A 14515-nucleotide genomic window follows, 5' to 3' on the forward strand; every position below is an offset into this window, starting at 1 on the left:
AGTTAGAAGCACAATGCAGGATCACTGCAGACACGTGTTTTGGCGTTACGAGGAATTTCTTTTTCAATGCACAAAATGTGAGCTCGTTGATTTAAAGGCAACCAGCAAAAGTCGAATTTTTTGTCGTATGCCTTTACATTCTTTAGTTCACATGTTATGCACTGAAAAGACGATCCCTGTAACACAGAAAAACGTGTCTGCAGTGTTCCTGCACATTTGTTTTTTTGCTTTTAAAAATTATTTATGTTTAGCGAACTAGACCTATAATGAATAAATTTGTATAATTTGTTTTAATTCCAACTGGATAAGTCATACTTTTTATTTATTCATTTTTGGTTTAAAAAATATTATTTTTGCAAAATTTTGTAGTTAAATTTCAGCAGGAATTTAGTTTAAATACTATTATATGGACAAGGAGGTCTATACTACTATTTCAATAAGTTCAAAATTCATCGGTGTGTGTCGGTGGTCCTTCTTTCAACATAATTAGTACTGGGAAACTCGGCCGAGTAGTGAAAGGCCGAGTTACTCAGTAACTCGGTACTCGGCCGAGTAGTAAAAGGCCGAGTACTCGGTACTCGGCTACTCGGCCAAAGTGCTACTCGGTACGTCTCTATAGCGTAGTTTAAGAAAAATAGAACGTTTGGAAACATTGTGTTGGTTTATTGTCCATTAATATTTACTCTTTACACAAATGCTTCATTTAGTTGCAAAATTTGTGACAGAACCGGTAATCAGGCATGGATACAGGGGAGGGGAAATGAGGAAAATGGCCACCTCCTGAAGCATAAAAGGGTGTCTTCTAAAAGGAGCACCGAGGGCAACCACTGTTTACCCTCCAAGCTTTTATAAACCTAAACAATGAAGACATTTTTTACTTATATAAAAAAAAGCTATACTGATTAGATACTCTCATCATAAGCATTTCAAACAACAAAATCTGTGTTCAATAATCGTGGATGCATGGGAAGAAAGTGGAAAATTGCGACTATACATATATGAATGATGAACTAAAATTTTGTAATTTTCCCACTTTTTCATCAAAAATTGCTTAATAACATTTTTCGGATTTCTTTTTCGAAATTTTTGCGATAGACATATTGCAATTACTACCACTACCAAAGACATTCTCAGCTAGCGTCTATAGAGAAACCTCTAATCCTACCCCCTCTCACTTAATTTATTGAAAAACAAACTAAAATTGCTTTTTTCAGACATTAGTTTTAAGAACTTTCGGGGAAGGACCTCCGATCCCCTTTTTCTCTAATGTAATCACTATACCTCAAAATTTCGTTTTTAGACGGTTCCGTGGAGCCACAGAAGCCTTCCTGCCTAAACTAGCTTGAGATTGACTTCAGTTTCTAAAAACAGTTCGTTAGAGCACACTGAACCCCCGCCCGCTCTTAGTCCCATCATTATCAAACAATGCCTAAAATACGTTTTTGGGACTTCAATTTCTAAAAAATTCCGGAGGAGAACTGCTTGGCTTATGTAACTTTTCACCGCGCTAGTGCATACCCATCAATCGTCGAGGTGAGGTGGACAAAAGTCTATAGTTGCATTTTTCAGATATTAATATTGAAAAGTATCCTTAAGATCCACCGAAGCTTCCCAGTATCGTTAACGTCACCAAAGATGGTATAAAATTGCGCTTTTAGAAACATCCCCTTGGAGCCTCAAAACCCTTCCTTCTAAAAAATAGCCTATAATGGATTTTACTTCTGAAAAATATTTCGGCTCAGAATATTTTCACGTTTCCCCTATCGTTTTCAAATATAGCCCAAAATGGGGTTTTCAAACAATAATGCCGAGAAATTACCGGAGGAAAGTCAATAGATCCCCTATCCACCAAAGACAGCCTAAATTTGCGTTTTAAACTTTAATTTCGAAAACCTTCGATGGGAGGCGATTGAATCTCCCTCCCTCTAGTAACGTCAGCAAAGGTAACCCAAAATTGCGTGTTTAAAACTTCTGTTTCGGAAAATTTTCCGAAAGAGCGCTGATCCTTCCTACGTTACGGTCACAAAAATAGCTTCAAACTGATTTTAATTTGAAAAGAATTTTAGGAAAGAACATCATTACTATCTCCTGAAGTCTCGAAAAAGTTCCTAAAATTGCAATACTTGACATCAATTTCGAAAATTTCTCCACGCACCTTGAGTATGCCCGACTCTTTTGTCCTTGCAACTGAACACAACCAAAGATAACCTAAAACTATTTTTCATACGCCAATTTCGATAATTTTCTCGGAGTAATCCCCCCTCCCCTGGTTCCCCCACCCCCGCTTCCCCCTCCTCCGTCCTTCCTCTGATGTCACCGAAGACAGACTATAAAATGCGTTTTTAAGACTAGTAAATTTTGGTATCTATTACTTTCTTCAAAGATATAAATTGTACCTAAGGAGTTTCTTACTACAGTGAAACCTGTGTAAGTTGACCACTTGCGGTGCAGTACTTTGGTGGTCAACTTAGAGGGTGGTCAACTTATAAAGGGGGCACATTTTTTGGCATTTCTTGCACCATGTATTCATTTTTAGACGAATAGACATTTACTCTTTCTGTTCAACTCACTTTCATTGTTTAACATTACTTTAAAACAAAATTTAAAATGTTATTCAAATATTTTTAGAGATTATTTTCCCAAAATGACGTATAATGTGTCATGCAAATTTAAAATTTCAGTAAATTGACCAAAAAAAATATATATTGTTTATGAAAAGTTACTTATTTGATACAGGGTGGCGACAGATCAGGGAAATCAGGGAAAAGTCAGGGAACTTTATTAATCAGGGAAATATCAGGGAATTTTGAAAAAATAACAAAAAATCAGGGAAAATTGATTTTATGAAGAAATTTTTTTTTTTCTTTTTTTGATTTAAAAAATTAAGTACTCTAATTCCCTACTCATTTATCTGTTTAAAAAAAAGTAAAATTATTGAGGTGCAATTATGCACTGCCGCATATTTGTGCATCTTTTTTCCTCAACGTCAAAGTATCAAATCTTGCTTATTAACTACAGGATGAACTTCCTAAGATTGCTTCTGTGTCTGTTAGGTTGTTTATTTTACCTAGCTTCAAATTTCCTTTTACACTTTCAATGCTACATAAAATAAACAACCATACAGGCGAAGAGGAAGTCTTCATTAATGTTTTAGCTCCTTTGCTTTTATTCCATTCAGGGGCGGCAAATAGGGGGGTCAAGAGGGGGCGGTCGCACCCCCAAATTTTTTAAGCAGAATGATAGAAAATGGGTGAATTCAATTTGTGTAAGTCGGAAATCAATGTTCATTAAAAAAATCTCGATGGTTCTCAGTAACTATTTGATGAAGCTCGACACATTCCCAGACTAGAAAAAGTGTTTTTTGTTATTTGGATGATAACTTAAAAATTCACAAAGTATTTTTCGGCCTTTTCTCGGCTAAATATTTCATACTTTTGTGCCCAGTGTAACGTTGCTATGTCCAATATGAGAGGCTCGTGCACAGTGGTGTGGCTGCATGGTTTTCTCAAGAAAATTCCTTGATATTTTACATTCACTTTTACGCTCATTTTTTAAGTGTATATTTATTTAATGAGTGTTCATCGCTTTCTTTTGCTAGAAACACGTTTCAGCTGCTCAATGCATTATCTGCTTTCATAGAAACTTCTTAAAAATGCATGTGCTTATTGAATTTAAAATAAAAAACATATCAACAAATACCTTTTATGGGACTCTATAGTTATGCAATCTCGAAGACAAGATGGTCTTCAAGAGTTAAAATCATAAAAACCTTTCTCTATAACTTCAAAGCAGTGATTTGACGACTGTGAGAATTATTGCAAAACGATTCTTTCAAAAGCTCATGCCCTTCAGCATGTATGACTTCGTTTGAATTTTTATTCAATTTGTTTCTATTGCGGAAAGTGTTTTGAAAATGCTTTACTCTATCAAAACATCTTCAATCCGCCACACTTAATTTTCGGACTATTCAAGCCACAGTTCAATCTACAATTGATCTGTGCGTTCATACTACCATAGCTCAATCTGCAATTGAAATTGAAAATAGATTTTACATAGATGCATATTTCAATCAATGGTGTTGAAACGTTTTCAAAAAAATTCTTCCTCCGAGCCAATTTGAAAAAGGCGCTAAAAAAAGAAAAATCCACATGATGATGTGAAGTCAAACATGATTTTTTAATATTTTGTATGAAGTAATAGATTGTTTTTCGAATAAAATTAACACAAGATTTGATGATAATTATTTTTCTGCATGGTTGACTCTATATTATCTGGATTGGATTTTTTGAAAACGAAAAATAAAATGTTTCAATTAAGAGTAAAATTTTTAGCACTAGGCGAGAAAAATTACAATCGATATACCGACAGACCAGTTATCACATCCAGAGACTGCAGTTCCGTCCTTGTTGTGGACTCTTCAGCCTGGAATAGTGAATAACAGAGCCGGTGGTAGATGACATCTCATTGAAGCTGAGAGCACTCACGAGACTAGATTATTCAATGATAAAAAATTAAGCTCCTTGCAATTTTTTAAGTTGCCTGTGTGATTTTGAAGAGCAAGACATAAAAAGTGTTTTCATACATAACTTTGTTACTTCAATTATTTTTTAACTATTCCAGTCAGCTCAGCTGGTAGAGAAAATTTTTTGTTAGGTTAGAGAAATATTTTCGAAGCACAATGAGCAAAAGAGAAAAAAAAAGAAAGAAAAAACCTTTTCTATTTAGCTGTACTAGCAAAACAGCACGACACTGGGTACTGATAGTAAGACGATTCCCTGCTCTTCTGAATTCCAAAAAACATGCATTAAAACTTTTCCAAAACGTATAAAAACTTCAGTATCGAGATGTTTTGTATGATAACTTATTAGAAAATGAATCAGAATTTTAATTGCGTATAAACACTAATTTTTATTCATATTAAACCGATTTTATGACCACTTCTTGTTAGCTAATGTGTGTTTGTTACCGCACTGTGGTAATACATATTTAAGAAACTCGACCCCCCAAATGAAATGCTGAAATGCCACCCCTGATTCCATTGTCTCAAAGTAATTAAGTACTGTAATCACGATTTCAAGAAGAAATCTTTGGTTTTTGAATTACTACTATAAAAGCTTAAAAGTTATTACTTCTTCGGGTTTTTAATTTAATTGCTAAAATTGAACTTTCAATAAAAAAAACTTTGTTTTTTGCCGTTAGACTATTTGTTGTCACCGCAGGTTATAAAGGTTTTCTTTTCTTCTGACTTAAATAATTCTTTAAATTTATAACCAAGTTGTATTCTTCTTTTATATATTTTAAAATTAACTAATTGATTTTTTTCTTTTTTTTCCCTTGCATTTCAAAGTTGTTTGTTACAAAAGCAATCTAAGATTTTTTTTGTTAAAATACTGAAATCATTTGAAATAGAGTTAAACTTGTGTACTTAAGTAAACATCTTAATTTTTTATTGTTAAAATGCCGTATTCGTTCATTAAAACCTATGTTCTTGATTAGAGAAAAGCTCCCTATGAATGGATGTCAAATGGTTTCATCTGTTTTGCATAAATATGTCAGTTATATAAGAATAAGTACATTACTTCTATTCTTTCACTATTACTTGTTATTCTTGCAACAATTATTATTCTGTTTGAAAACTTAGTTCAAAATAATTTCAATTACTTTTTAGTTCTATCATAAATACACATGTTTTTGAGAGTAGTTTTAATAGTTTCTTAAAATTCTTATGCTAAGTGTGTTCGTAAAGTAATTTTTTTTAATTTTAATTTTCTATTATATTTCCATGTATAAAAAATTAATATACTGTTTTGTAAAGTCCCCTCCCTCAATTTTTTTTTAAACCATCTTATTAAAAAAGTAGCATCTTTTTAAAATATATCTTTAGTTCAACAACTTTACACAACTTAAAACGTTTAAAATACTGCATTTTATACAAACATACAATGGATTTCAAGTAGAGCAAAGAAAGAAAACCATTATCATTGGTAACGTAAATCAGGGAAATTTGGTGAACTTAATCAGGGAAAAGTCAGGGAACTTTTTTTCACAGTTCCTGTCGCCACCCTGTGATATTAATAGTTCCTAAAAATTCAAAGCTAATCAGGGGTCGATCCAGGTTTTATTTTTTGGGTCCCCATTTTGTGAAAAGGCAAAATATTTTTGTGAAAAAGCAAAATATATTTGTGAATTTTCTTTATTTTTGTAAAAACGGCCTTCTCGTGATTTGTTTTCTTGGAAAAGATTATATTAAAGCATTTTTAGCTGTCGTATCGTTATAGAAAAGCCCTAGACAGGTTTCAGGGGTGATTGCAAGTTCTTGAAGAATACCTGAAAGCTGTCAAGAGAAAGTGCGCTGGGGGGAGGGGGAAAGTAAGACCCTTAACATTGTATTCGTAATTTGACACATACATTACATTTATTGTTTTTTACAAATATACATATGCAAGGCACACTTTCTTAAGGTGAAAGTCTCACAACAGATTTCCTGTTTGCCCCTCTCAAATACTTTAAGAGCAATGAAAATTGCACATGCTGCTGAACGTAATGATAACTCCTAATAAATACAATATGAACAGACTCAAAGATATCATATATTTCTTAACACAGAAGTGAAATACTCATTAACAATTCCATGTATGTGTTTGAAAAACTTAAAAGTAATTAAAACCCAAAATAATACTGCACCAGCATTCAGCGTTTAATTTTTTGACTTTTGACGTTCTTACAGAGTAGGTATTTCGTTTAAAACTTTGCAATTTAATGATGTTAATAAATTTTATTTGTTTGCCTCTTAACAAGGTATAGTAAACATCAAAAATGCGAAAAATTCGTTTACCATGGCGGATGTAAGGAAATGTAAAAGGACAGCATGTAAAATAATTTTATTTTAAGTAAAGTTATTTTAGAATTGGATTTTGAAACTTAACACAAATTAATACTAAATATATATTGCGTAATCAAAGTAAAATTTAGGATTTTCCTGAAAACAAGCTACCAATCACAAACGTCCCTCTCCCGTCCCCCCTCTGACGCTCTCAAGCAAAAACACCTCACGCAGCAAGCAAAAAGATAAGATGGGGGAGGCTCCCGCGTAAATGCGTACACATTTGCGGTTAAAAAATATTGTGAAAAGGCTGCCTTTTCATAAATTTTTGTGAAGGGGCTGCTTTTACGACGCGGAATTTTGTGAATGGGGCCGCTTTTGCGATGGGGAATTTTGTGAATGGGGCCGCTTTTGCGACGCGGAATTTTGTGAATGGGGCCGCTTTCGCCATGCGGAATTTTGTGAAGGGGCCGCAAAGCGGCCCCAATTTGGCGCTGGATCGCCCCCTGCTAATAATAATAAAAAAACAAATTTTTTGCTTTATTTTTTTCTCATATACATTTATAACCATGATGATCTATTGTTCAACAAAATAACTCCTTATTGAAGTTTGGCGCACTTATTAGACACTAGTTTTAGAATTTCTATATGTGTCAGCTAATTTTCTCTGGATTTTTCCCATTTCAATTAATTTTAATATTTCATACTTTTTATCATTTTCAAGTTCAACTAACTTTCTTTTTGAAGCCAAAACTATAATACAAAGAAAAACATGATGAAGTATCATAGTTCAAAAAGGCAGTTGAAAATGTCCTATCTCTTAATCCCTTGCACCAGAACTACTGCAATGCAAGAATGAAAGTAACTTTACTCTTTAGCACAATTCCAGTGTTGCCACAAAATATTGCAACTGGAAAAAAAATACTTTGTACTTTTCTACTGACACATGTTTTCATTGAACAGAGAGTACAATCTCAAATTGGCACACAAAAGGCAATCTCAAATAGAAGAAAAGAAAAACAAGTTCGGAGAATAAAAGGGTTTTTTTAGTAGTTTTCCCATGTGGTTAAGCTCATAAGGAGGTTTAGTCATGCTGCTGTTTTATTAAGTTGGTAAAATACTGGTCTGGCATCAAAAATATTCTTGGAAAGCTAGTTATAAAAGAAATAACATAAAATAAAATAATTTGCTACATTAAGTTTTAAAAAATAAACCAAGTGGTCAACTTACAAAGGGTTTTTTACACTACTCCAAACCAAATTTGGTGTACATTAGTGGTCAAGATAGACAGGTGGTCAAGATAGAGAGGTGGTCAAGTTACAGAGGTTTTCCTTCATTATATAAGATAGGATAAATTCCGTTCCTGACAAAAGCGGTCAACATAGACAGGTGGTCAACTTACAAAGGTGGTCAACTTTACAGGTTTTACTGTATAAAATTTCATTCTTTTTATAGCCCTTTTAACCTTTGTAACATATCCTTTTTTATTTGCTTGGATGTTCTTTGTTCCTTTGAAGCTGATCAATACTTTTATCGTAAAGAGAAATCTGAGGCTGCCATTGGCATCTAAAAAAGTGACTAAAGCTACTATTTTGAAGCAGTGGCAACTATTTTAGCCAAAATGTGTCCAAAACCTATTTTGCTATCAGTTGTAGAAAACTGCTACAATTTAAGGGGGTATTCTAGTCTAAAGACTTGATTTTAAGGTGATTTTACGGAGCGTAATAGGGAAAAAAAATCTATTTTTACTGTCCACCTATGTTTTTTATTGATACTTTAAAAGTATAAAAATGCATAACAGTTTAAAAAAAATCAAGGTTGAAGTTAGTGAAGGCAAGATTTCACTCGATACATGTCTTATCAGGCTCAGTCATTTCACAAAAGATTAAAGGCGCGGACTTGGAGAGCGTAAGAGAGCGCTGTAGTATAACCAGAAAATCCTTTGTTTATGTTAGTTAACGTATTGTTTCTACTGAAACAAATGATGTTTCAATCTTTAAAGTAAAATTTCATTGATATGGTTAACTGATGTATAGTACAGGATGAATCGATGCAGTAACGCCGTATCAGTTCTGCTTTTTACTGAAAAAAAATTCTCTTTTCGGGAAAAACTGATTTGAACTCAGGATTCAATTATTTCTCATTGGTGTTCGCTACTGGCAAAATGTATGAATTCATCCCTGAAACACATTATATTTTTCGGGATTACGACTAATTTTGTGAAGGGTTTAAATATTAAATAATATATATTTAATTATATTGTATACATAGTAATATAATTATATATATTATTTTATTGCATATTTAAAGGAGGTATTTAATGGTGCAATCGTTAAGCTTTGGACAATAATAGTTTTATGCAGACAATGTCGGTAAGAATGTAATATATTTTCTCTCACAAAATTCTTTTACGTCATTTCGTTGATGAGTTGTTTTCTCTCTACCTTGGTGAAAATTGAAAAATTATTCTTATATCATCACTGGCGAAATTTGAGCAACTAGGCTTACATCACTGTTATGTTTGCTTCCCTTTTCTAATGTTAAATTTAAAGAGACTTACAATTTTTATTTTTGAATCTGTTTATTTATTCAGCTGATTATGTTACATGATAATGGAGAATTTAAAATTGATTTGACGAAATATTTTAACGAGATTTTTCACATTATTTAAACGCTCGTGTTTTACGTGGTGAATAATTTTGCTTTATTTAAAAATCCACAAAAAAGACAAAATAATGTATGATTTCATCAAATAAATAAATTAGGTCATAAAAAAGCATCCAAAGTTTTATTACATACCTATTTATTGAAAGTTTAAAAAATCTTCCCAATGAATGAAACAACATTAAAAATTGCAGTAGAGGGTAAAATAATCCGCTAAAAAACTATGTTAGACACAATAAAAGCTTCATTTTATTGAAACCAAAAAACCTAACATGGTGACAACAAATAAAATGGAAAAATAATTGCCAAGATAAAAAAAATATAATCTTTTGGCGTCACAAAATTTATCAACATTACATTTCTTGCCTTTTAATATTTACATTAAAAAAGTTTAAGGGAATTATCATGATGTGGAACATGCTAAATCGGCAGCATTCTTTTTATTGCAAAAATTGGTACCGCGATTGTTATTGTTTGCTCTTCTAACATTATGATGGAACTTTTATTGTTTTTTAATTAATACATTTAGTTGGTGGATTATTTTTCAATTTAACCTAGTTTTGTCGAATAACTTGTTTTGCTCAAAATGTAAACACTAAATTTTAAGCTTCTGCAGCATTGTTTTGAGCAACGTTTAGCAAAAATGTTCAAAACGCACCAAAGGTTTTCACTATGTTAATTCTTCCGCTAATTTTTACAACAATGATTTTTTTTAATTAAATTTCTTCATAATGCTTAAGCATTTAAATACCATTTACATTTTTAACAGGTATTTGTGTATTTTTTGTTATTACTGTTATATTTTATGTCATTAATTTTTTAAACAAGCAAAGGTTTAATTGCAACAAAACTAGGACGAAATTTTTTAAATTGTTTTTCTAAATCTGAAAAGTAGGTTCATAAAAATCTTTTACAAAAAATTGCTATCTTTTGATTTTTTTAAATTTTTATTGACATGTTTTCCTTGGTGAATTCAATATTTTTTCCAATGTAAAATGTTTTTTTTTTTTTCAACTTTTAAATGATATGAATTGTAATGAGTTCTGATCATAACGACATTCTAATTATCAGTTTTATGCCTAAAATTTTATTTGATAAGTTTTCCACATTTTTTTTCTTTTAAAATCATTACATCTCTACTATGCATTTTTTTGTGCATTTTATTATTTCTTGTTGTATAAAAAATGAAGACATAGGATTGAGTAATTGCGTTTTATTCATCATTATTGGAATGTTTCTTGAAAGAATAACTAATTTTGAGTTCAACTTTAAAGTTAGAAAAAAAATACAAGGTTTTTGAATGTTTCAATAAATATGTGCATTCATTGTACTTGAAGAAGCATTAACTATTTCTTGCATAATAAAACTAAAAAAATACTTCTCTTTGATACAATTTATTGAGCATAGTTCATATTTTTAAAAAACCTTATGGTTTCGTTTATAAGATGTGATGTTTGATTTTATAATTACGCATAGTTTCATAAGGAACAAAATTTTGCAATGACTTTTTTCATCAATTAAAATCAGAAATTAAACCAAATTCGGAAGAAAAAAAGAAAAACAGCATGACCAAAGCATTTTAACACAAGTTTCCAAACAGCCAACTTCTTTTTGAGCTCTTTTGAAATAGTGATTTAATGCATAAATTGTAATGAATAAGAAAAAGTCAATATTCAGTACTACTAACTCCTGATATTTATTGAAGCTTTAAAGTTGCAAAAAATAAAAATCCTCATAAGACTACACTTTAATCGAAAAGTTTTCAGCACTTTTGCGTCCAAAGCAATGAGGGTAAATGTAAAATTTTAAATATAAGATTTTTCATTTCTCCAGAAATTTTTTCAAAAAATCCAAAACGAAAAAGACAAGATGATTTGCAGCACATTTTTTGTTATTTTCATTAGTGTCCAGTTAAAACATCCAATTCTGCTATGTTTTTGAAAACTTAGGCATTTAAGCATCAAGTCTATTTCGATCTTGTGAATGACCAAATATGGCGACTTATGTTTCTAGTTGAAATGCTGAAAGCATCGCTTTTCCGGTCAAAAAACGATCTTTGCCAAGTTTTATTCCATTTTTTTTTCCTTTATTTATTTATTTTTTCTTTTTGTTCTTTTGTAAAATTATCTGCAGGCCGCTGAAAAATCGATTCATATTTCACAGTTTCTGCTACCGGGGATACATATTATGTATTGATATTGTGAACTGCAGCACCCCTCACCTCTTTCTACAGGGCTGCAACACCCACATTGGAAACTCCCGAGTTAGACAGTAAGAAAGTGTAGATACTTGTTTCCAGGGTTCGTTGATTTAAATCAGCCTAACCGTTTTAAATTGATCCTTGCTCAAATTTGATAACTGCCAGCATCCACTTTGATAACCTTTCGAACTTTGGAGATTTCACTGATATGCAGTACTTGAAAAATATTGTATTTAATTAATAAATGAACTTTTTTTATTTTTCACACCACTTTATGTTATTTTATATTTTATTTCATTTCAGAAAAGAACCAAGTCATCAAGCTGCAAGAGGAACGAATTCAGCAACTGATGGCTGAAAATAAATCTCTCAAAGACGCTGAAAGAGATTCAGACACTTCTTCTGGAAGTATTTCAACCACTGATATCATGATTAGTGTTGCAGATATGCCGACATTTACGAGTGATTCTAGTTTAACTGTTAGTGAATCTGAAGATAACAACGATGATAACTTTCGCGAATGGTTTAGTTTTAATACGTTTGATGATTCTAGCTCAGCAACTCGCAATACAGAACAATTAGAAGAGGAATCTCGTGGAGACGGAAATGATTCTCCAGCGTTAAACGTATCAGTAAATGTCGACACATCTGAGCAGTCTACCAACCTGGAACAAGATTTGTGGGGCAGCATAGAGAATCCTAGATGTGCCAGCACATTATTTGATAGTAGTGAACCATTTTTTAATGTTGTTGAGTCTGCTTTGCCAGAAGATGATGATTCTCCTACGATAAGAAGACCTAATAAGCGTCGTTATACATCACAACTCTTGAGTAGCTCTGATGTTGATGTAAGTGATGACGATTTGCCAGCCTTAATATCTTCTAAAAAATGCTGGAGATTGAGTCCCCTTATAACGCAATCTCCCCCTAATAATACAACCGCTGAACCCAATTTATTGACTAATAATCAAACATCTAATTCTTTTATGGAGGCTGGCCCAAGTTTTCGAAGTAATCCTCTTGTAGGTGCTAGTGAAAGCTCTACTTCAGCTTCAAGAACTAGGTTAACTAGATCTAAACTAAGAGCAAAATTTAGCAAAAAGAATGCAAATGATGTTTCAACTGCGCCAGCAACAGATAATCTGAACTCCACAAACAGAAGACCTATCTTTAGACGAACTATGAAATTGTTAGAACGGTACAATCTTGACTCAGATCCTGAATGGACTCCCAAATTTTCTAGCCACGGAGGAAATGACACGACTTCGGATTCTGATGAGAGTGTTGCTATGCCTCCATTCTTGGAAAGTTCAGATGATTCTTCCTGGAGCAATGATTATCTGGAGGAATCGGGTGAAACGTCTGAAGAAAGTGCACATACAGATGATTATACATCACGGTAAGCTTGCAATCTTTTTTTACAGAAAAAATACGATGTTGATTCCTCAAATCTGAGTTGGGGTTGATTTTTTTATGTCCAAAAGTGGTTTTAAATGTGACAAGGGTATAAAGCTGATTAAAACTGTTAAGAATCTTATGCACAAATCAAATTGTGAGAAAGGGCATGTGCTAAAGAAGTCCTTAAAATTGTAATTAGCAATAATTGTCATACTTGGTTAACATTTTAACCCCTTCAGGACCAGCGCACAGAAAACGAAACGAAGCCACCGAACGTTCTGAAATGGAACGCTGCCATCGGCCCAAGCATTTACAGCAGTTATGCCTAATTTTACAAAAAATATTCATATAAAATCAGCTTCTCAAAATAATGACTTCAAATTTTTAAGTTGCGTAAACAATGTACTACTGATTACTAGCTATTAATATAAAGAAAATGACATTATTAGAAGGGAGTGAAATGAGTAGAAAACTAAAATTTTAACTATGCACACAAAATTAAATGGTATGTGCACAAAAACTAAGTTAGACATTGAGTTTTGAATCAAAGAAATGTAGCAACGAATTTAAACTAGTTAAATTCCCATGCAACAAGTCTCAAAACTGCTTCATAATGCACTCGAAGACATTCCCCTTCACTCACTTTGCTAACTATTTTTATTGCAGTTTTACAGTCTCCAAATGAAAAAGAATAAATAAAGAAGAACATAATCAGAAAGGATTCAAAAATAATGAACTTTAGTGCCCCTTTAAATCATTCGTATACTTTCATTGAGGGGAGGAGTCCTAATAGTCTGGAACTCATACACAAAAATATTTTAACCTTCCTCCCCTTATTCAGCTAGATGTATATCTCTTTCAATTACTTGTAACAAAAAAGAAGCAACAAAGATGTAAACAAGAGCGATTGGGACCTTATACATCATATGCTCAGAGCACTGATTCACTGTCTGTTTGCATTAATAAATCTATCCTATTGAGAGGCCCAAACAAGGAACTGATGCCTGTACATGAAGGTCAAATACCATGTGACTCAAAAATGATGAAAGCTATAGCCATTTAGTGCCATCTATTATTGTTTAAATATTCAAGTCAATTTTTCTGTTTCGAGAAAGAATATATGTGAGGTTGGGGCGTTAGTGTCCATCAGAGCTTGTAATGTAGCAGGGAAGTTCTGCTGGGCTGGTAAGAGAGGAATTGTTGCGGCTCACCTGCTGGTTGCGAACAGTTTAATTATAATATAAATAATTGGCAAGCATTAAATTAATTTTAATTAATAAAGTTTAAGATAAAATTTCAATTAAAATATTTATGTTTGGATCTCTCAGATATATTTTTAAAATGGTATATAGCAGGAAGTTAAGCACTGTATTGCGTGGGGGGGGGAGGGGGCTCAATTACTCTACGAGCTGTAGAGCTTTTTCATCATA

At 32.4% G+C, this 14515-nt stretch overlaps 1 protein-coding gene across 2 annotated transcripts in view; it reads left to right on the forward strand.

Moving 5' to 3' along the window:
* LOC129230097 (uncharacterized) overlaps positions 1 to 14515 on the forward strand; it is a 47158-nt gene that overhangs the window by 20491 nt on the left and 12152 nt on the right. For both annotated transcript variants that reach the window (XM_054864497.1, XM_054864505.1), the window contains exon 3: positions 11991 to 13086. In XM_054864497.1, the coding sequence (XP_054720472.1) occupies positions 11991 to 13086 (1096 nt within the window). The remainder of the gene's footprint in view (positions 1 to 11990; positions 13087 to 14515) is intronic.

Source organism: Uloborus diversus, chromosome 1 (assembly GCF_026930045.1).
Source record: "Uloborus diversus isolate 005 chromosome 1, Udiv.v.3.1, whole genome shotgun sequence".
Taxonomy (NCBI): Eukaryota; Metazoa; Arthropoda; class Arachnida; order Araneae; family Uloboridae; genus Uloborus; species Uloborus diversus.